At 40.3% G+C, this 23,840-nt stretch overlaps 2 protein-coding genes across 2 annotated transcripts in view; both read left to right on the top strand.

The window, feature by feature from the left end:
- Positions 1–5,638: 5,638 nt before the first annotated feature.
- Positions 5,639–7,276, top strand: LOC310715853 (ATP synthase membrane subunit K, mitochondrial-like). Its single transcript, XM_083522543.1, has 2 exons — positions 5,639–5,799; positions 7,163–7,276. Exons 1-2 carry the CDS (start codon positions 5,698–5,700, stop codon positions 7,247–7,249), a joined length of 189 nt encoding a protein of 62 aa, XP_083378669.1. The 5' UTR covers positions 5,639–5,697; the 3' UTR covers positions 7,250–7,276.
- A 10,139-nt stretch (positions 7,277–17,415) lies between these two features.
- The window catches only part of gsk3bb (glycogen synthase kinase 3 beta-b), a 33,628-nt gene continuing 27,203 nt past the window's right edge, over positions 17,416–23,840 (top strand). The window contains exon 1 of the mRNA XM_083523138.1: positions 17,416–18,457. Within this exon, the coding sequence (XP_083379264.1) occupies positions 18,367–18,457 (91 nt within the window). The 5' untranslated portion in view covers positions 17,416–18,366. The remainder of the gene's footprint in view (positions 18,458–23,840) is intronic.

The following is a 23,840-nucleotide window of genomic DNA, read 5'->3' as shown; positions in this document are numbered from 1 at the left end:
TTTCCCATTAATCATTATGTGTCATGCATTTTTAGGAAGAACAGGTCACTGGATTGAGTCATTGGCTTTGTCCCGACTGACCTTCAAATCATGTCCTAGTGCCCTGTTAGTAACATACTTGGCAGGTTACATGGGACATGTTGCACAGCTGTTTAATTTCCAGGTTTGGGGTGAAGCGTTTTTGTAATTGCAGCATGGATTAAGGTTTGGGTTCTTGGGTTTAGATTTACACAAGATTTATATTCAGATTTTTCAGTTAAATTATAGCAGTGGTGGTTGGAAAAAGTCATAGCCATAAATACTAGAAGTATCCGTCATCCCAGCACTATATAAACGTCTATATAAACTCACGTTCTCGAGTCACAGGCTGTCGGCACAGAGTTTGCACGAGCGCGGCGACAGCCTGTGACTCGAGACTCGAGAACGTGAGTTCTCTAGTGGTCTTCTATCTGCCTCTAGTGGTTAAGCACAGAAATACAACTAAATAGGAATCCTTTCTTACACTGCCGCCCCCAAATATGCATAGAATATTTGTTCTAAATTTTAACTAAAAGTCTGTCGGTTTGATCTTGGTGTCGTCTTCAACTGCTATCTCTGGTAGATTAATGAGTCGGGTAACTGGCCGTGTGTATAATCGACCTTTAATGTTGACCTCAGGGAATGTCTTTGACACTATCCCGATCAACCAAAGGGCTCGTGGTAACTGGGGATCAACAATCATGACGACAGACCCAACTGCAAGGGTTTTAGTCTCTGCATGCCATTTGTGGCGTAGTTGGAAATTGGGTAAGTAGTGTCTCACGAAGCTTGACCAAAAATGATGAGGGGCATTAGGTGGGTTGAACCGAAATTCGATCTTCTGTTTGGCTAGATGCCGTTGAAGTTCTTGGCTGCAATTCTTTAAGGCATCTCTTAACTCTCTCTCTCCATCCTGGAAGTTAGTGCCTTGGTCATATATCAGTTCTGAGAGGGTGCCTCTACGTGCTATAAATCTCCTCAGAGCCATGAGGAAGGAATCAGTGTCTATAGCTGTGAGAAGCTCAATGTGTACACATCGAGTTGTAAGACACTTAAAGATTATTCCCCATCTTTTCTCCAGGCGCCTGCCTATTTTGGTTTGGAAAGGTTTAAAACAATCAATACCAGTACTGTAAAAGGGTGGTTTATGAAGTCTCAAGTGTGCTTGAGGAAGGTCAGCCATTTTAGGATTCTCAGGTTCAGCCTTCCACTTATGACATTCCATACAGTTATGTTGGGATTTTCGAATTGCTTCACGACCTCTTAGTATCCAGACACTTCTCTACTTATTTCAGCAAATACTCGTTCTGGTCCTGGGTGACATAGCTTACTATCATGATCTTAAATGAGTAATTTGGTGGCTCGATGATGTGGGTCTAGGACAATAGGGTGAACTGTTTGGAGTTCCAAGCCTTCAGCACGACGTAGGCGTCCCCCTACCCGTATAAGCTGACTGGCTTTGTCGAATTCTGGAGCTAATGTGAGTAATCTACTTGTAGGGGATACGGGCTTACCAGAGTTTAGTTGCTCGTATTCCTCTGGAAAACGATCTTGTTGAATATTACGGAAGAGGAGATGTTCTGCTGTCACATAGTCCTTAGCTGTAAGTATACTAGATTGATATAAATCACTTTGACGTTGCTGAACTGTGGCTTCGATAAAGTGTTTCTAAGAATTGTACTCACTGGGATCTAAGGGCTTTGATGTTCGCGTGACACCGCAGAATATTCTGGCTCTCCTTTCCGCTTTATCTTCAGGGGTTTTAAGGGATGGCAGGATTGGCCACTCTGATTCAGCTTGAAGTAAAAAAAAAGGGTGGACCTTGAATCCACCTGTTTGTTGTAACAAGTTCTAGTCTCTCAATCTCTTCATTATATACAACTGCCTTTTCAGGATCCTTTGCCAATCGCCGCTCTATGCTTCTTTAGTTGGGCATAACGGAGTCCTTAGTGGTACAGAGTTGCGGCATATTAGCTTTCCTTAAAAGGGGGGTTGCATAACGATTCACTCCATCTACCATCACTCTAGTTGTTCTGGTTTGTAGTAAATCCATTGCCTCTTGATCCTCCTTTGATCGCGTGACTAATTTCTCATTTCTGTGTGGAAGAGTATAACTTTGCCAGAGTCTCTCTACGTTTCAAGATAGTTCTTCCATTTGGGGAGTGATAGAGATATGTAAGCATTGTTGAGGCTGTATCTGTTGCTGCAGAAAGCATGTTGGACCTTGTAGTGTCCAGCCTAATCTAGTTCTAATGGCTGCTGGACCTCCAGGGGGCCCTAGGCGTACAGGCTCAACGGGTGTTATAAGGTGGGGATGGTCTGCTCCTATCAAAAGGAGGGGTTGTACTTTATCTATGGGCTGTAAAGGAATGTCCTTTAGGTGTTGGTATCTCTGCTGGAGTGTTGCAATGGGATAAGAGTGTTCAGCTAAACCTAAGTGCTCAGAGGTAAAGGCATTCTGGATCCAGTAACTCTGTTGGTGCTGCGATATAGAACGTACTCTAAAGGAAACCGCCGCCCCATTGAGTTTCTTGATATCTTGTCGAATAGTTCTTAATGTTAAATCTTCCTTCTGTCCTTGTAACCCTAGTTTCTTAACTGCAGCTGGGAGTAACATAGTCCTTTCGGATCCGTCATCAAGTACTGCATAAGTGTTCAGGGCTCGATTTTTGTGCTGTAATAACAACGGGAATCACTTTCAGCAGGACACACTTGGAATATTCTGGCCTGTCTAGATACAGAGTTTTGTTGTGGAACTCACTAGACAGGTACTATCCCTTTGAGGTCGGCTATTAACCTCATGAAGGATTTGAAGATGTTTCCCACTGCACAGATGACAGGGCTTCTTTAGCGTACAATCTTTTGCTAGATGTGATTGGTCACTAATCCAACAACGCTTGTTGTCTTTGATCCATTTGATCATCTGCTCTGTACTAAACGCCTGGAAAGTGGTACACTGGCTTAAATAATGTTCGGTACTTTGGCAGTATGGGCACAAAGGTCTGCTCTGTTCAGATCCCCGTGCTGTTTCTGGTGGTCGGTCAGCTCCATGCAGGACAGAAGCGAGTTTATGCTTTGCCACTGGGCCTGGTTTGGGCCGTACCATCTTACTTCTCTGATCCTTTGTCTGATTTGAATTCTCAGAGTCTTGACACCAGGATTCAAGCTTGAGCCACTCTGCCAGATCTGGTAGGGTGTCGGAATTCTGATGAGGTAGGTGTCGTTTGAATGCAGCACGCAAATCCGGGGGTAACTTGGTGAGTAAGCGGGCTGCATGTGAGGCGCACCCTAGTTCGCCTTCTCCCTGAGAGCCTAATGAGTTCAGGAGACCCACAAGAGCCTGAATTTCGAGGGTGAACAGATTGAAACACAGTCACGTGGTAGAGCCTTAGCAGAAGATTCTCTCTCTGTCAAAATAAAACATTAAAATTGATGCGTAGAATACCAAAGAGGTCAAAAGAAAAGTAACGAGCTCATTGTAGCTTAATGTAGCGGAGTAAGAGTACAGTTTCTTCTTCACAAATCTACTCAAGTAAAAGTAAAAAGTATAGTGATTTAAAACTAATCCCAGAAGTATAATTTTTTCAAAAACTTACTCAAGTAAATGTAACGGAGTAAATGTAACTATTTACTACCCACCTCTGCACACAAACATCAAAACCCTTAGATTTAGATCAATCTAGTATACTTACAGCTAAGGACTATGTGACAGCAGAACATCTCCTCTTCAGTAACATTCTACAAGACTGCTTTCCAGAGGAATACGAACAATTAAACTCTGGTAAACCCGTATCCACTACAAGTAGATTACTCACTTTAGCCCCAGAATTTGACAAAGCCAGTCAGCTTATACGGGTAGGAGGACGCCTACATCGTGCCGAAGGCTTGGAACTCCAAACAGTTCAACCCATTATCCTAGACCCTCATCATCGAGCCACCAAATTACTCATTCAAGACTATGATAGTAAGCTATGTCACCCAGGACCAGATTAAGTATTTGCTGAAATGAGGCGAAGTGTCTGAATACTAAGAGGTCGTGAAGCAATTCGAAAATTCCAACATAACTGCATGGAATGTCGTAAGTGTAAGGCTAAACCTGGCAAACCACCCTTCTACAGTACTGGTATGGATTGTTTTGGACCGTTCCAAGTCAAAATAGGCAGACGCCATGGAGAAAAGATGGGAAATTATCTTTAAGTGTCTTACAACTCGATCTGTACACATTGAGCTTCTCACAGCTATAGACACTGATTCCTTCCTCATTGCTCTGAGGAGATTTATAGCACGTAGAGGCACCCTCTCAGAACTGATATCTGACCAAGGCACTAATTTCCAAGGTGGAGAGAGAGAGTTAAGAGATGGCTTAAAGAATTGCAGCCAAGAACTTCAACGGCATCTCGCCAAACAAAAGATTGAATTTCGGTTCAACCCACCTTATGCCCCTCACTTTGGTGGCAGCTGGGAAAGGGAGATCCGATCTCTTAAAAATGCCCTCCGTACAGTAGTAGGTGCACAAACAGTAACAGAAGAAGTTCTACAAACAGTACTTATCGAGATAGAGGGAATCCTTAATAGCAAACCTCTAGGTTACGTCTCCACCAATGTAGCAGATTTAGACCCAATTACCCCAAAACTTCTGCTCATGGGGCGGCCAGACAGTTCTTTATCTCAAGTGATATACCCTGCCGATGAATCCATAGGACGACGTAGATGGAGACAAAGTCAAGTTCTCACTCATCATTTTTGGTCAAGCTTCGTGAGACACAATTTACCCAATCTCCAACTACGACACAAATGGCATGCAAAGACTAAAACCCTTGCAGTTGGGTCTGTTGTTATGATTGTTGATTCCCAGTTACCACGAGCCCATTGGTTGATCGGGAGAGTGTTGAAGACATTCCCTGGAGCAGATGGACAAGTAAGGTCTGCAGAAGTCAACGTTAAGGGTCGCTTATACACACGGCCAGTTACCCGTCTCATTAATCTACCAGAGATAGCAGATGAGGACGACACCAAGATCAAACTGACAGACCTTTATCTTAGATTTAGGAGCAAATATGTCATGCATATTTGGGGGCGGCAGTGAAAGAAAGGATTCCTATTCAGTTGTATTTCCACGCTTCACCACTAGAGGCAGACATACAGTTTACCAAGCAATAACAAGTTTCCATATGACATCACAGTGCACCGTCCTCAATCAAGAGTATAAAAGGCCAGACCACTGAGCAGCAGCATGCATTCTGCATCACGCAACCTATCGAACAGCATCTAACAGAAGACAGCATGAATCACCTCATATACAATCAATTCTATACCCAGTAAAGTTGAGTGTTCTGAATCCCATACCGTGTTTTTACTGACACGCTAGGGCAAGCACACAAGATAGTGAAAATCTTTATATGTATGTATATCCTTATATATTCGAGCTTGAGAAGAAAACTTCCTAACAGCATGTTACAGCCTTATATTTGTTCTTAGTGCGTATAAAGTGATGTTTAAAATAATTGATCTGAATGAAGATCGCTGATTATTAAGTGTTAGCTGGCTGTAGAAAGCTCTGCACTTGACGTATTTGTATCTGTCTGTGTGTGTGTGTGTGTGTGTGTGTGTGTGTGTGTGTGTGTGTGTGTAAGAGATTTCTGAATCCCCTCTGGTCCAATCATTAACTTGACCTTTATTATGGTGAACAGCTTCATGGCAGGTCACGACTCCGGCACACACCATCAGTTCACCGGCATTGCCAAGTACTTCAACTCCTACACCATCACCGGAAGGAGGAATGTAAGTCCTGACCTTCTCATTTCCCTCAACACTTCACTCTGATGACTGTTTTTCATTTAGGACTGAATGATTGTCACTGTATATGAAGTGTGCTACAAGATCAGTGACGTCAAACTAAGTGATCCAAAATGAAATACTGGGTCAAAACAGGACAGATGGGATAGAGAATTATCATCATCATCATCTTAATCTTGCGGCTGCTCCCATAAGGGGTCTGCCACGCTTGGGCCCCTTTGATTGAGGCCCTTAAACCTCTGTGATGTAACTCCAGCTTCCTAACATCACAAGGATATGCAAAGAAGCATTTCACTGCTCTGTTATGTACATGTGACCAGTATAGAGCACCTTTCTTTTTTCTTTACATTTCCAAAAAGTGTTCAAGCTTTAGTTAGCCATAGTTTCAGTTATAAGTTATAATAGAAATGTGACCTCGCAGCCCAGATATACTTAACCCACAGGCTTCCAGTGGTCTGGGGGTCTTGAGTTTGACATGTCTACACTAGATGGTCAAACATTACATGGGAGCTGGGAGTTTAAACTCTCATTGGAGTGGGAACAGGCAGTCAGGAGCTCAGAGGACAAAGGCGACATTGATTAACAGAGCATCCTGGGAGCATATTGGGTCAAATTTGCTGTAGTTTTTAATGCTTTCTTTTAGGAATAGACGACTAATTAATTTGTACAAAATATGTGGACGTTTGTGTGGAAATGGGATTTAAAGCCACGTGAGCTTGTCGATCCTGGAACCAGTGTTGGACGAGTTAAAGTAGAGATACACTTAGTACAATATCACTCCAGTGAAAGTGCTCCTTTTAAACCTTCACAGGGGTAAATGTACAAAAATATTTGTTTTTAAATTAAGTATCCAAAGTACAAATTTTTATGGTTCCTATTATCTTGTGACACTTTTTTTCCTTTATCAACTAATTCTTTTCTTGTGTCTGTTACTCTTAGCACAACAATCTATTAAAATTGAACCCTAAACATTCTTTTGAACTACCTAAATAAATAAAACAAAACAGAGCATGCTCTGCCCTGATTATTTGACCGCATAAGTTTTTGTATTAGAAAAAAATTCGTAAAAAAAAGTAAGATTTTTTTTTTACTGGAACTACATTTCAAAGTCTCGCCAAATAGAAATACTTCAGTAAAGTACAGATTCACGAAAAACCTCAAGTTTAGTAACAAATTACATTTACTTTGTTACTGTGCACCACTGCCTTGAACCATCAATCATACCACAATAGTGCAGCATTTAAGTGTAACACCAAAACCCACTGACGTCACATGAATTCATAATGAACAGTAGTTGAATACATTTTTCCGCATTTAAGTTCATCGTTGCATTTGTCTGCATTTACAGTGCGTCTTGGCCACGTATGCCGGCATCGCCACCCTTATCCTGTTCTTCAAACTGAAGCCTAAGAAGAAAGCTGTAACGGTGAGCTGAGGTACTGTAGCGAATTTGAGAGAAGAAAAAAATTAATAAAGATAAAATAAAATAAGTGGTCTGTTCTTCACCATTTTATTAATTCTATAAAAGAGGTATCTCCCTGGCCAAGAAAGACGTGACCCCACTTTACTTTATACCATACAATTAATAGAGCATGTAGTTCAGATCTAATGTTACAGGAAACTTGAAATGTGAGCGGCACTCAGAGACAATCACTTATGAAAAATACGGCGTTTAATGAATGAGACAAACACAATATAAAACTAACTACACAAACATACAAAAGAAATAAAGAAAATTTAAATAAACAAAAAAATAAACAAAAAGTTAAAATTAGGAAAAAGGAGACTGTGGTATACCAACATTTAATAAAAGTGTAAGCCTCGGTGCTCATCCTTTGATTGAAAAGCAGATGTCAAGGGTTAAAAGGAATGCCTGGGACATGAAATCTAAATGACCTGTCCCAGACGTTACAGTACACAATCAAATCTGAGTCGAATTTTATTTTTAATACTTAAAGGTAGGGCTGTGCAATTAATCACAATCACAAAAAAAAAAAATCTCGATTTAAGCACGATTTCTAAACCGCATAAGGCTGCGATTTTATCTATTAATTTATTTATATTTTTATTCAGAATACGTTCTTGTGCGCATGTTTTTTAAGATGTTAACCAATCAGAGCTCACGCAGCGCACCGCGCAAATTACAGCTAAGCTGAGCGGGAGAAAGATGTTAACCAATCAGAGCTCACTCCGCACACGACGTAGCTGAGCGGAAGAACCGAACAGGCGAGCGGGAGGAAAGAACAAATAGTATTTTCAACTTGTACCATAGTTGGTAACACTTTACAATAAGGTGCTTTTTGTTAACAGTAGTAAATTGCTGTGTTTTCCTTACATTGAATTATTTGTTATTTCTGAAGAAAAACCGACTGTCCTCGGAAATTTTTGGATGTCGTTTTCTTTTTATTTTGCATGCAATGCCTGATAAAGCAGCCAAGCATTGCTTTGTATACAGCGTTATAAGATAAAAGCGCCTCCTACTGGCGGAGAAGGAATTTGCATATATGTCGCCACAAATACTAATCCATTAGCTAACAATAAAAAAAATTTCCAGCATTTATTCATTCTTGTTCATGTTAGTTCATATCAATACAGCGATTCATGTTAGTTCATGTCAATACAGCGATTCATGCTAGTTCATGTCAATACAGCTATTCATGTTAGTTCATGGTGCATTAACTAATGTTAACAATGACAACATTAACATTAATTAACATTAATACTATATTAGTATTGTTCATTGTCAGTTCATTTTAGCTAATGTATTAACAAGTTGTTAACAAATAGCACCTTATTGTAAAGTGTTACTCAATAATTTTATATTTAAATAAAATGCAATTTTTTTTTTTAATGCAATCAAGGATGAACCTCGCATTTCCCGAGCCAACGGCTTGTGCAAAAAGCTAGTGGGACATTTTTCCCACAGTTGGAAAAAAAAGATGATGTTAGCAGAAGCCCAGGAAGAACATGCCCTCATAACATCATGCCCAACAAGATGGGGCTCAATGCAACAAATGATAGACAGGGTTTTGGAGCAACAGAGGGCATTGTCTCAGGTCCTTTCAGCTGACCGTAAAACAAGACACCTAGTGCCCCAATGGCAAGACACAGATGTTCTAGAATCTGTGAGTAAGGGTTAGGGTTAGAGTTCACTTCAGGAGTTCACAGATGCCCTTTCCAGTGAAAACTACATCAGTGTGCCGTATGTGAAACCGGTTCTTCACCTGCTGAACACCAAGATTCTTGCAGTGGAGGATGAAGATACTGACTTGACAAAGACTATAAAACAAACATTATGAGGATGAAACTACCCAAGAGCTTCTGGATACAACAACATTTTTGGATCCAAAGATTCAAAACCAGCTACACTGATGAGGATAAACTTCCAAACATTAAGGCCAGGGTCATGTCTGACATGGAAATGAGTTCACACAAGGAGAGTTAATTTATGTATCTGGATGAAACCGTCATCTCCTTAGATAAACTCTTTTATATGGCTTTTTAGGCTTTTCTTTCTGTTCTGTATGTCAAAGGATACATCTGAATCTGTGAGTAATACATGCAGAAAGAATCCTGACATCAATCTACCTCCACCAGGAAAAAAGCACGGAAGTAATTAGAAAGCTTCTTCAAAACGACATCAGCCATGCCAGCAGCTCTGCGACTTGAAGAAGCCATAGCCTCGGAGTTAAACAGCTACCTGCTTTCTCCAGCCATTGACAGTGAGGAAGATCCTCTGAAATGGTGGAGACTCAATCAGATACATTTTCCAAGAATGAGCAGTGTTGCACAAAAGTATCTTTGTATTCCTGCCACCAGCTCACCTTCAGAGAGAGTGTTTAGTACTGGGGGAAATGTGGTGACATGTCACCCTTCATGCTTAAAACCAGAAATGGTGGACATGCTGTTTTTCTTGCAAAAAAACCTTTAAGAGAGCAATCTGTTTTTTTGGTTTTGATTTCTGTTTTTATTTATTGTTATGACTGGAGTTGAGGTTAGTTAATCTTAATTTATTTTATGTTGTCTGTTTTAAAGAAAATTTTACTACAGTTTTCTTTATTAAACTATTATTACCATGTTATTTCATTGTGAAATGTTTTGTTATGCACTTCTAGTGCACTGAATACATTTGGAAAAAGCGTGTTTGAAAAAGTTTGAAAAAAGCAAAAACAATTGCGAAAATCGCAAATAAAATCGCAATCGCAATATTCATGTAGAAAATCGCAATATGATTATTTTGTCCATATTGCACAGCCTTAAATAAAGGTAATAATGATTGGCTTATAATAATAATAATAATATTTTTTCTTTGTGAATGTTGCTGTATAGGATGAAGATTCAACAAACAGTTGTTTTGATTCACAATGTTAAATAAAACTTGTACCAAACTCGAATACAAAGAAAACTGTTATTTACGCAATTATAAAAGACTGTACAGTAAATGAGGCTGTGGCCAAAATCCTGTATGGAATTGATGGAGATGCACACATGGAGAAAGTCCAGAAGGTTGAGCCGCTTCACATTATTAGTCTAATTAAGAAATGAGGGTGAGTGGTGCAATACTGATGCCTCTAAATTCTTGTCTGGCCACTGGTGATGGAAGCGGTGGTACTGGGGTCACTGGGAGATGTATGCATTGGCAGCCAGGAGCAGGTTGCGTCTGGTGAAGTGGACGTAGATAACAGCAGTGGATTTAGTCAGGTACGTCCCCAGTAACAAACCTTCCTTTCCGCTTCTCCGTTAGGGGTCGCCACAGCGGATCCTCCGCATGTCAAGTCAAGTCAAGTCAAGTTTATTTGTATAGCGCTTTTCACAACAGACATTGTCTCAAAGAAGCTTTACAGAAAACAACAGTGAAGGTGAATGGTGTGCGTTTGTCCCTGATGAGCAAGCCGTGGCGACAGTGGCAAGGACAAACTCCCTTAGATGATATGAGGAAGAAACCTTGAGAGGAACCAGACTCAAAGGGGAACCCATCCTCATATGGGTGATTTGGCACATGTTTTTATGCTGGATGCCCTTCCTAATGCAACCCTCCCCAATTTATCCGGGCTTGGGACCGGCACTAAGAGTGGCTGGGGTCGGTTCCCTGACCTGGGATCGAACCCGGGCCGCACCACTAGACCCCAGTAATACCTCCTGGAAATTGTCGGGTAAGTGAACGTGACCGGTGGCTGCTGTAAAGTCGTCCGTTTCCACGTCATCCACGGCTTTTGCGAATTCCCACAACCGGACTATGTTGTCCGTGGAACCGGCAGTGAGGAAAGATGATGGAAGTTTGGGTGGAAGCGGGTGGAGGTGATGTCAGAGAGATGCCAAGCGAAAAAACCTCCACAACCTACAGAGAAAATGGCAAGATAATTTTCATTTGATATGAACGATAATTTTATATGACCAATTGATAGTGTCTATTAAAAAAAAAAAGAAAGAAAAACAAAATCTCTGACCATGCCACTCTGTCATGTCCTCCAGAGACAAAATAATATCCATGTGCACAAAACTGAGTGTCCCACACTGGGTAAATGTGTCCTTTATAAGCTACTAGACAGATAAATGTTTGCAAGCTCCACAGCCCGATAATGCCATCTTTGGGTTTCATTAAGAAACCTAATTTGGATCCAAACACGCTATTTAATTACAGGCCCATTTTAAATCTCTTTTATGTCTAAGATTTTAGAAAAGATTTTCGCTGCCCAGTTATGTTCCCACTTCCAAGAGGACAATATCTATGAAGAGTTTCAGTCAGGTTTAAGGCCCCATCATAGCACAGAAACTGCTCTAGTTAAAATCGTTAATGACCTGTTTTTAGCTTCAGACCAAGGCTTCATCTCGATGTTAGTTTTACTAGATCTTAGTGCTGCATTTGACACTATAGATCATGATCTCCTTCTAGATCGATTACAAAATTATATTGTCAGGGACAGGCATTAAGCTGGTTTGAATCCTACCTGTTCGATCGTTACTATTTCATAGACTTAAATGGAGAGCTATCCAGGTTAATGCTAGTAAATTATGGCGTGCCACAAGGTTCAGTTCTAGGACCCCTGCTTTTCACAATATAAATGCTTCCTTTAGGAAATATTATTAGAAGACATGGAATTAGCTTCCAATGTTATGCTGATGATACCCAGCTATATATCTCATCTAAACCAGGCGATACAGCTCAATTAGCTCGGATAACCGAGTGTGTTAAAGAAATAAGAAATTGAATGACTCATAACTTTCTACTATTAAATTCTGATAAGACGGAGATTTTGCTCATCGGCCCAAAAACCAGTACACAGAAGCTGAATTTAGATGGATGTTCTGTAACCACTAGTTCAATGGAAAAAGAACTGGGAGTTATTTTAGACAGCAACTTGTCTTTCAAAAATCATATCAACCAAGTTACAAAAACAGCCTTCTTTCACCTTAGAAATATTTCTAAGCTAAGAAACATGTTATCTATATCTGATGCAGAGAAGCTCGTCCATGTGTTTATGACCTCCAGAATAGACTATTGTAATGCATTACTAGGTGGATGTCCTGCATCATTAATAAACAAGCTTCAGTTAGTTCAGAATGCAGCAGCCAGAGTTCTCACAAGGTCAAGAAAATATGATCATATAATCCCAATCTTATCGTCCCTACACTGGTTACCTGTTAGGTTTTGAATCGACTGCAAACTACTGCTTCTTACTTATAAAGCACTAAATGGTTTGGCTCCCATGTATCTATCCAGTCTTCTAACACGCTACAATCCGTCACACTCCCTGAGATCTCAAAACTCTGGACTTCTAGTAGTTCCTAAAATAGCAAAGTCCACTAAAGGTGGTAGAGCATTTTCATATTTAGCTCCAACACTCTGGAATAGTCTTCCTGACAGTGTTCGGGGCTCAGACACACTCTCCCAGTTTAAGTGCAGATTAAAAACTTATCTTTTTAGCAAAGCCTACACATAACACACATCACATATCATAACCTTGGGCTCTAGAACATCTGATCACATGCACATTTCAACTTGAGCTGCTAATATCATGAACAGCAGCTACGCTAATTTCTCTCCACTGCTTCTCTTTCTCTCCCCATCCCGAGGCATCCTGAGGTTGCTCCAGCTCCAGTCACGTCCCACCTCATGAAGATTATGGACCTTTAAAGAAGTAGACGCCGAACTCGCAAACATCCCGAACTGTCTGGAGACGTACCAGTGCCAATTGGATCCCACTACATGTGTGGAGTTTTTACATTGGACCTCCTGAAGTGTTTAAAGGCTCTGGCATGGAGAAGCTGGTGTTGGATCTGTGATGATCACAAATGTTGAGCTATTTTATGAGTTGCTCAGTAGCTCCTAGTTTCATAACCATAATGACTGTATAAGACTGTAGAAAGAACATTACTCATTATCTTACACTCCAGTGCTCATGTTAGTTCTCACTCTCCAGTGTTCTGTATTGTTTAAAGACTTTAATCACACTCTTGATGTCACCCAAATGAGGATGGGTTCCCCTTTTGAGTCTGGTTCCTCTCAAGGTTTCTTCCTCATAACATCTTTTTCCTTGCCACAGTCACCACGGCTGCTCATCAGGGATAAATACACACCATTCACCTTAACTGTTGATTTCTGTAAAGCTGCTTTGAGACAATGTCTGTTGTGAAAAGCGCTTTAGAAATAAACTTGACTTGACTTCTTCTGAATTTGACAGCAGATAATTCCTGACGGACAGAAGGTCAAGCGCTCATGTAGAGAAAATTACATATATATATATATATATATATATATATATATATATTATCAATATAAAAAAAACCCATTAAAAACTAAACCACGGTAGAATCGGCAAATCCCCCTGCTATTAGACTTGAGTTGTCTGTAATGTCCACCGCCGTCAGACCCTATGATCAGACATCGAACATCAGTTCAGCTGCAACTCACAGAATTCTATTCTACCCTTCCTAACGATATAAAAAAATAAATATGCTTGGTATCTTCAAAAGAATAAATACATCTGGACTTAGTAACAGTCCAGATGTAGACCAGTAACACAAAATGATTAACCATCAATTATTACAAAAAATCTGCTGATTTGCTTCTTACATGGCAACCAAAATATTTCAGGTAAATATTAACAGAAATAACAGATAAAACAAAACCTTTAATATAACACACGATGATGTAAAGACGCGCGTCTTATTTACATTGGGTCGAAATGAGCCTTCGTTTCTATTTGATGAGGAAACTAAACCCTCACGATCCACAGCAAAACAATTATGCAAAAGTTTGTGGACACCTGACCCTAAAATTCGTATGTGCTTTTTCCTATTCCACATTTAGTCCCCATTTGCTTTTATAATAACCTCCACTTTTCTGGGAAGATGTTCCACTGGATTTTGGAGTGTGCTGAGATCTGTGCTCATTCAGCCACAAGGGTGTTCAACCCGTCTAAAGCATATCTTTAAAGTGCTGGCTTTGTGGACAGGGTCATTGTCATGCTGGAACAGGTTTGGGTCTCCTAGTTCAAGTGTCCAGATTGTTATAAATGTTTGCCTCCAAAATTGCGATAACAGTTTGAAAAATAACCACATATGGCTGGAAAAGTCAGGTGTCCCAATACTTTACGCCGCAACACAACATCGACGCAAGGCGCATGACGCAAGGACGTTTGGGGAGGGAGGGGGGACGGGGACGACGTGAAATATGTGCCACCTGATTGGATGTGTTCTTCTGTCGGGGCTGGGCTATGTTTCATTTCTTTTTTACTTTCCCTCCAAATGTATTTTAAAAGGTCTTAAAAGTCGTGATTCGTGATAAAGAAAATATCTATCTATCTGTCTGTCTGTCTGTCTGTCTGTCTGTCTGTCTGTCTGTCTGTCTGTCTGTGTGTGTGTGTGTGTGTGTGTGTGTGTGTGTGTGTGTGTGTGTGTGTGTGTGTGTGAGAGAGAGAGAGAGAGAGAGAGAGAGATGTACCTTCATCTATAAACAAAATAACAGTTTACATGTTTAATGATTATTATTATTTATAATTTATCAGTCTAAAATGACTGTCAAATATTGATTTCATGAACAAGGATATGCATTAACTAAACACCTTTAAACTGTGGGTTCCTTATAAAAATAGATTTAGAATTACTAGTTAATAGATACTAGAATTACTAATATTATAAAGTTGATGCCCAGATGAGGGCCCGAGGGCCAATGTTGGCCAGTAGCGACGTTGGATTTGACCATGAAATATATGAGAAAAAAAAATGCGATTTTGAAAACTCTTTAAAAAATAAGGACTTGTTCTGTACTGAGGTTGTACAGTATCAGTGTTCACACTGTCCTCAATCATCTGATCACTCAATACTGTATTAGATTCTATTTTGCAGCTCGTTCCACTGATTCTTTGAATGTGTTAACTCCCAGCACAGAATATTCAGAGAACATCTAACACAAACACAGATCTCCTGTTTTTCACAAACATGGCAAAGAAAATCAGTGTGTGTTGTTTATTTGGAAGGATGAACACATGGTATGCCTAATAAATATAACATGCCTAATTAATTAGTAATATGGCTAGTATGCATTTTATTAAACAGAATTGTACAAAAACTATTACATTTGTCATCTCTAGCATTTTTATTCTGCTTTCACATTTAACATTTCATGCACATGTGGGGTTTTTGAACACACTTAAGAAACTATCATCTAATACAGAACTTTGCATAGACACTGAACTAAAGCTTTGAAAATACAGTTGCATTATTTCGCAGATTGCAGTCATGTTTTCTATTTATTTTTAAATATTATCAAATAAATGAGAGAAACCAAGACAACTTCAATATTAATATCAATATCAAGTTGAAATTTTGGCCCTTCGTAGGAATAGTTTTGGGCAAAAAATCACTTAATATCAAATTAATAGAAAATATTTTTTGACAATGTGCTTTTAATTATGTTTATAGGTAATATGCTATATAACTTAAACCTTTTAGTTTATTGGTATCGGTCAAGTGCAAAATACTAAACGATTTTATATACTTTTTAAATATGCAAATGTTAACAGCATCATGGACAGAAAAAAGGGCACACATCAGCATAGACAACAGCAGAAAAGGTAATGAATTATAGTATCTCACAAAAGTAATTACACCCCTCACATTTCAGCAACCGTGTTTATGTTTCAATATCATTTTGGTCCATGAATATGTATGAAATTATTCACACTCGTCTCATAGAGTTTCTCTCAGGTGTGCTGCTCCTTGAGTGTAATTTTCGGTGACAGTTTCTATCCCATTAGACTTCAGCTGTCACATGTTGCTGGGGTCAACGGTATCTATCTGCCAAAAGTCCTTCATGGTCAGCGCCTGTAGGCTCTTTGTGCGTAAACTTCATGTTGCTTGAAGCTGTTGCTTTTAACCAATCAGAGAGGCATTTTATGAGGTTAATATCGATGCTAGAAATGATGTAAGCAGAGCGGTGCAGCTGTGGCTGCAATGAAAGGAGACTTGCTAAATAAAATATATATATTGCTGAATACTGCGTTTCTCTTCAATATTGATGTTTCATTTAATTTCGATATATTTATTTGAAGTTGTGCATACACTAATTAGGCATTATGATCAAGTCAAAAGCTTTTATTGTCATTTCAACCATATATAGCTGACACATTACACAGTGAAATGAACCTCCTGAACCCTGGTGCTACATACAACAACAATCACTGAAAACAGAAAACACAGGGTTAAGGACTAGTAAGTGTCCTCGCAACATAAAGTGCATCGTGTGCAACCTGGTGCAAACAGTGCAAAGACAACACAAGACAGTACAATACAAATACACAAAATACATAAATAGCTCTGCCAGTAAACCTGTTGTGTATTGCACACTGTGGTGTGTAAGAGACGTAAAGTGACTAGTAACAAAAAATGTAAACAAAATGTTGTGCAAACGAGCAAATAGCAATGATGATATAACATTATTATAATAGCATTGATATAACATTATGAGCGGTGAAGTGAATATCACTGATTATCTCTTCTTCATGGTGCCTGTTAGTGGGTGGTGTGTATATTAGGCTGCAAGTGAACATTTTGTCCTCAAATTTGACGTGTTAGAAGCAGGAAGAATGGGCGAGCGTAAGAATTGTGAGTTCGTTTGCCAAATTGTGATGTCTAGACGACTTGGCGAGAGCATCTCCAAAACTGCAGCTCTTGTTGGAATGTTCCTGGTCTGCAGTGGTCAGTATCTATCAGAAGTACTCCAAGGAAGGAACAGTGGTAAACAGGGTCATGTAGGCTTACTTATGCATGTGGGGAGTGAAGGCCGGCCTGATGATGATCCGAATAGTTACAGTAGCTCAATTTGCTGAAGAAGTGAATGCTGGTAATGCTCAGGACATGTTTTGGTAGCAAAATGGTGAGCAACACAATATTAGGTAGGTGGTCATAATGGTTTTCCTGCTCGGTGTATGTTATAGTATACTGCACATCCCAGCATGCGCGAGCTTTGCCGCAACGCCACTTCTCGCGCTGTGCTCCTTTTCGACGCCAGGGGTCGCGTTAAGCGAGAGCTGGGGGGGGGGGGGGGGGGGGTTTGGCGGTTGGCCACGCCCACCCCTCACACGCTCCTCTTTTCCGATTGGTCCGCGCCGAAGCCGCGCGTGCACAACGCCCCGATTCCCGAACGCGTTTCCCTGTTACTTGTTTTTTTGCGTAACGCGCGCGCGCACCAACCGCGGTGCGGAAAAACCGGCTGTTTGACGCAGGCCGCGGAAGAAGCGTAATTTCAGTCCGGGTCCCGGCGCAGAGCAGAGAAGAGCAGGAGGAGAAAAGAGAGAGGGACGGAAAGGAAAGGCAGGATTCAGCGCAGAGCATTTTTTTTTCTCTCTCTACACTAGCTGGCCTTCTTCAGTGTGAAGATCCCTAACAGAGCTTCTCAGCCATCAACTGACAATCATTTCAGGGTTTATGGATGGTGGAAATCGGGATTCGGTTCCTCACGGTTTTTATCCCCTGACTGTTTTTTTCCTTTCCTGCGTTTTATACGTTGGGCACAGCTGAACCAGGCACAGCCGCCATGGCCAGTGGATGGAGCGTGGATCCTGTCGGTTTTAGCAAAGCTAGCTAGCTTCATTCGGAGAACATAGTTAGCTACCTCAGCCTATTTCAAGTGGAAAAGAAAACGCCTTAAGAAGATTTTTGCTCATTTTTTTCCATCATTTTTAACTGTTAATTTTACGAAACCGGTCATTTTTGTTCTTGTATAGTTTCTTACCTCTTGCTAGCTAACTCGCTAAGTCTAAACGGACCGTTTTTTTCCCATCAGTCTTAGTTACTGTGAATTCGGCTACGTCCCGTGTTAGTGTCGGACTGTTTTACTTATTTATTGATTATATAAATGATATAAATTGAAATAAATCGAGGTTTTGGAGTATTAAGAACCGCCCTGGTCTCTACCGCCAGCCGGAGGAGGAATTTAGCTGATCAGCACAGAAGCGTTAAAGAGGACGAGGCGCAGTTTTTTTTTTTCTGCTCAAGAACCATTATTAAGAAAGACGCCCAAGGAAAAGAGGGAAAGATTTTGGCTAAAAGATGTCTGGTCGACCCAGAACCACGTCGTTTGCTGAAAGCTGTAAACCCGCCGTGCCGCAGCCTTCAGCCTTCGGGAACATGAAAGTCAGCAGTGAGTATCGGTTTCCTCCTTCTCACACAAATGTCAGCTGAAGAAACCATCAGCTCATGTCTTTTTAAAGTCTATTTCCTCCATCCAGGTTTCTCTAAAACCATCTAGATTGGGAAGGAAACGAGAATGTTGAACGAACCTCCATCCTTGGGTGTGTTAAAACCCCCTAATTCATAGTGTAGAAATGAATATCCCAATATGAAGAACTTTGAAAGGAACCGGTCTCTCGTATCTAACGTATTGACTGAGATGTCTCCACTTTCAGCGAAGATGTCAGATCGATCTGATGAGTCACACACGAGTCCCTTCTGATTGTTCCCCATGCTGGAAAGTTGATGGAGCGTACATTGATTCTGGTAAACCCGAGTGCTGGGATCCTGAGAGAGAGAGAGATCTTGAACGTCGATCAGTTAACACAGCTCAAACATTTCTGCTCCGAGGACGCAATGGAGATGTTTGGGGGGGGGGGGGAAGCCAGGTTTAGACGACCGTCTATTCTACAATAGATCTCAGTATCACAGGATGTGCAATGAAAGCTTTCTTTTGAACCCTTGCTTGCGAGAGGTTTGGGAAAATTTTCAGATGAATCGATTCCATGCGTAACCGTACAAACCGGTTATGCAATATGCCTTTTTTTTTATTCCCGCTTTGCTTTCCGAACAACATTTATGTGGGACCCGTGAGAACACTCAGGAAATTCCCAGTCAGCCTGCGACAATATCAGCATTACAAAGGCTCAAACGATATCGTTATAAACGAGCGCTATAACGCCCACCCCTGATGCATATTCACGGATTGGGCCGGTGCTGGATAACAGCTCGAGCTCCTCAGGGACTTTAGACCGGTGTCCAGTTGCTTGGAGAGTGTGGGGATTGGCTGTGTAGTGATGTTCTCTACTGCAATGAAACATCGCTGCAGCCGTAATGTGGCTTAGGAGATGTAGAGATGATTGATTTAACAGTTTAAATGCTGTGTGTAAAGGGGGGGGTCCAGATTTTGGGATGAACTACGTACTGCTATGTCATTAATCATCATGTGACATGCATTTTTAGGAAGAACAGGTCACTGGATTGAGTCATTGGCTTTGTCCCAACTGACCTTCAAATCCTGTCCTAGTGCCCTGTTAGTAACATACTTGGCAGGTTACATGGGACATGTTGCACAGCTGTTTAATTTCCAGGTTTGGGGTGAAGCGTTTTGTAATTGCAGCATGGATTAAGGTTTGGGTTCTTGGGTTTAGATTTATATTATAGCAGTGGGGGTTGGAAAAAGTCATAGCTATAATTATTAGAAGTATCCATCATGCCAGCATTCATCACCAGGCATGAAAACTATGTAAGTGGACTGAACAAAGTATTTAGACGGGGACAAAAGTATTGAGGCAAAGCTGATAACTATATTATCATGCAGCCAGTTACATGTATTTATGTAAGTACACATTCGCACAGACTTCCAATAATTTTTTAAGCAATATAATTTGCCCGCTGTGGTCAGATTAACATGACATGACTGTGCACTAGGCAAAGTGGTAACATGAAGTATCATTATGAAGTAAAACACAACTTGAATGTGTCTCACACTGTTACCGATTTTATAGCAATTCTAATAACGGTATTTTTTTTTACGTTTTTTTTTTTTTTTGTCAACGCAGTTTATAGTTGTTATTATTTGTCATCATCAACATTTGAATAGTTAAAATTTTTAACACAATTGAAAATAAAATGGCTGCTCGGTTAAATAATATATTCAATATTTGATATTTTATAAAAGTAATTTTAAATGAATATAAATGAATTTAATTCACTTAATTATATTGATACAATTGAATGATCAATTAAATTGACACAAATTACATTTGATTAAATGGAAAAATAAATAGTTTACATTTGTTAGACCCTATTTGGGTAAAATAGATGTGTGTTTTACATGATATTTAGTTTTCTAAATATCTGATCAACTTAAATATTCTTATTTAAATGTACTTTAACAAACCTCTTCATTCCTTCCTTCTTCATTTATTCACTCCTTTGAAATGTGAAATTGTCAGGATGTTCTCCTTGAAGAGAAATTCGTGAAGCGGGACACAAAAACGTTAAAGTATCTATAGCACTAGCATTAGCCACTTCAGGATTAGCGGCTAATGAGAGCACTCTGTATTATTTAGCGTTTTCATCCATGCGCAAAACAATTCTTATTTTCGGTACGGAGCGAGAAGCCGCAGTGACACTGCACTAACTATAGTTTCTTTTATACCTCTGGCATTTTTGTGTATAATGATAATAAAAAAATTGCATTTAAAGTCCAAGGCGGAGACTAAACAAACTTAATACATTCCTGAGGGAAATCGGATTTTAACTATTTTGAGCACGTAAAAGGATTGTATTCGGTACACATGTAACGAACCAAAATCCCTGTAGCAAAAAGTTTTGGTACGGATACGTCTATGGTTACACCCCTAATATATGCCTTACCAAAAGCCACCGGTTCTCCTGAGCAATTATTATACCCATATTACAATTCCACAGTCTCGTAGGTTTAAAAGCATGATTATAATTTGCAGTTGCAGTAGACTGGAAATGCTGCCGTGCTCTGCCCCACACTCCTGACAGAGATGTACTGTAGCACAGATATGTACTCGGCACATGGGTTGGATAATGCAGAAATCCCACTGATTTTTATTACGGCTCAATCAGCCTCCTCTGGTACGGCGCTCGTTGCCGGCTGGCGCAGGTCTTCAGCAGATCAGCGAGCTCTTTCTGCTTTGATGTGTGTGCGGAAAGGAGAAAAACGACTGCCAAAGCTGTTGCCTTTGATTAGTGGCTCTAAACATTTAGCATTTCCACTGGAAAAGCATTTCCTTATAACATCTATAGGGGAATCGGGGCAATGCGCCATATCAGCATCCAGACCCCGCCTTGTTTTCAAAGCTGACCAATCAGCAGTCTTTGATTGATATCCAAAGTTTTTATTTTTTACAAAATTCCATATTCACGGTGAATCTGGCTGTGGTGAATACCGGCTAGACGTGTGGTTATTAACTAGTAGGATTAACTAGAGAAAAACCTTTGCAATCTTCATTGATCCAGTTGTGTGGCACTTGTGTCCACCCACAGTAGACATCTGTTGACTCGTTGGAGTGGTACTTGACACGAGTCTTCTGCTGTCGTAGCTCATCCACTTCAATGTTTAGCATGTTATTTGTTCTAACATTTTTTTCTGCTCACCACGTTGGTAAATCTGTGGTTAAGATGCTGGATTTCTGATCTGAGGCTCTTTTGATTAAGGCCCTTAACCTTCAAGTGGCTCTGTTATCTTAAAAGAGAAATTTGAGTAGTTCTGGGTTACGCTGCCAAATGCTGTAAATGCTACTATAGCCTTCAGTCTGTTTGAACTAGTCTGGTTAATTGCCTCACATTTCTATCAACTGGGTGTTTCTGCTAGATGTTTTTTGTCTTTCGCACCACTATATGCACATTGGAAGAGTAAGTGTGTATAAGAAAACCTATGCAGTGACTTGAGGAGCTCCAGCATCTCTTTGGATATCATTGGTTACCACCAAGCAAACCTGCTCTAGGAAAAACAAAAAACAAAACATATAGATAGAGATCTATCTGTTTGTCTGTCGCTCCTGTTGCATTTGATTAAGTAAATACACAATGCTAAATCCAGACGTGATACATTTCAAGGACGATACGTTGAAGGAAAAACATATTCAGCTCTCATATGATAGGGGGTCATGTGTTGCTCCACCTGAACTTCTTTAGAGTGTGAGAGATCGCTCAACATTACCAAACCTTAAAGGGGTCTCCAGCTGTCTTAAAACACATACTTACACACTTAGACTACTCTTGAGTGTGTATCCAGTGAATCCTGTGAATGGGAGTGTATTTACTGAGAAAATGCAGTGTAGAGCTGTGGGTGTTTTTCTGCATCCTTAAGTCTGATGTTGAATTGGTAAAGAACGAGTGATTCCCGATCAGAAATAATATGAAATATAATGGAACATAATGGAATATAATGGAAGCTGCCACTCTTGGGGCCCTTGAGCAAGGCCCTTAACCCTCTATGCTCCGGGGGTCCCTTACGAGGGAAATATCAAGGTCCGTGACGTCGGAGTGACGTGGGGCCGCCTTCCCGTGGGCTCACCACCTGCAGGAGGGACCGTAAGGGACGGTGCTGTGTGGATTGGGCAGCAGTCCAAGGCGGGTGCCTGCTTAGACTGCTGCCCCCGCGACCCGAATTACGGATAAGCGGGAGAAAATGAATGAATGAATAATGGAAAACTTGAAGTAGGGCTGGGCGATAAATCGATTTTATCGATTAACTCGAATGTGTAGTTTACATCGATATGTTTTAATAAAAATCGGTTTTCTCTTTAATGTCCGCCGATGCTCCCCTCTGGGCTCCCGTAGTTTCGAACGAACTCAAAACTCCACCCCCCCCCCTCCCCGCGTTTGCCATAGAGATACACAAACAACATGGCAGCGAGCAAGCAAAGGTAGCAGTAGCATCAATTTACTGCAGCACCTCCAACAGAGGCATGCTGTCGATTGGAAGAGATGTAGGGCCCTACGACATGCACAAGACTGCGGCAGCACAAGACTGCGGTTAAGCAGCCGCATGTTGAAAATACACGGTTAAGCAGCCGCACTTTGTTTAGTGTTGCGTGTCTAATCGTACACTTCCGGTATGGGTGGTGGGAGCGGTCAAAATACCTGTAAAGACGCTTCAGAACGGCGTTTCCTTTAAGAAACAGAACAATCGGAGCATTTGAATCACCACAATCAAACACTCATAAAACATTTTTTTATGATTATTTTTGAGGTTTGCTCAATCTTTCAAATAATTCTTATTTGGAATCTCGCTGTCTATTATATTTTTATTTTAAATTTCAACTCATTTTACTGTGGAGTTTTTAAGAAAAGTAAAGGCAAATTCACTCCAAGCATCACTGCATTTTTAACCATGTTCCACTTTCAAACACTCACAAAACATTTTTCTTTATAGGTTTGCTCAATCTTTCAAATACTTCTAATTTACAGTGTCCCTTTCTATTACTTGAAATTTATTGTTAAATTTGGAGAAAAGTAAAGGCAAAATCACTCAAAACCTCAGGTGCATTTTCAATCATGTTCCACATTTAAACACTCATAAAACATTTTTCTTTGTAGGTTTGCTCATTTTATGTTATGTTACGTTCTATTTTCACAATTTACAATGGCTTGTTGTTTCTGATTGCACTTTAAACCCATTTAATAAAGTTTAAACCTTTTTTTTTTTTTTTACATTTGCTTTGTCATATGCAGGTTGATTTTAAGCAGGGGGAAAAATCGATTTAAATCGCAAATCGGATTTTTTGTGAAAAAATCGGGGATTCTTTTTT

Source organism: Silurus aristotelis (genome assembly GCF_946808225.1).
Source record: "Silurus aristotelis genome assembly, chromosome: 20".
In the NCBI taxonomy this organism is placed as follows: domain Eukaryota; kingdom Metazoa; phylum Chordata; class Actinopteri; order Siluriformes; family Siluridae; genus Silurus; species Silurus aristotelis.
The sequence above is the reverse complement of the archived record's forward strand: the minus strand, read 5'-3'. Positions and strand labels throughout refer to the sequence as shown.

Bases quoted from the DNA above. Each gene is read 5' to 3' on its own strand.
- LOC310715853 (XM_083522543.1), top strand. From the start codon at position 5,698: ATGGTGAACAGCTTCATGGCAGGTCACGACTCCGGCACACACCATCAG. The intron at 5,800-7,162 runs GTAAGTCCTGAC...CTGCATTTACAG, and splicing joins CCATCACCGGAAGGAGGAAT to TGCGTCTTGGCCACGTATGC.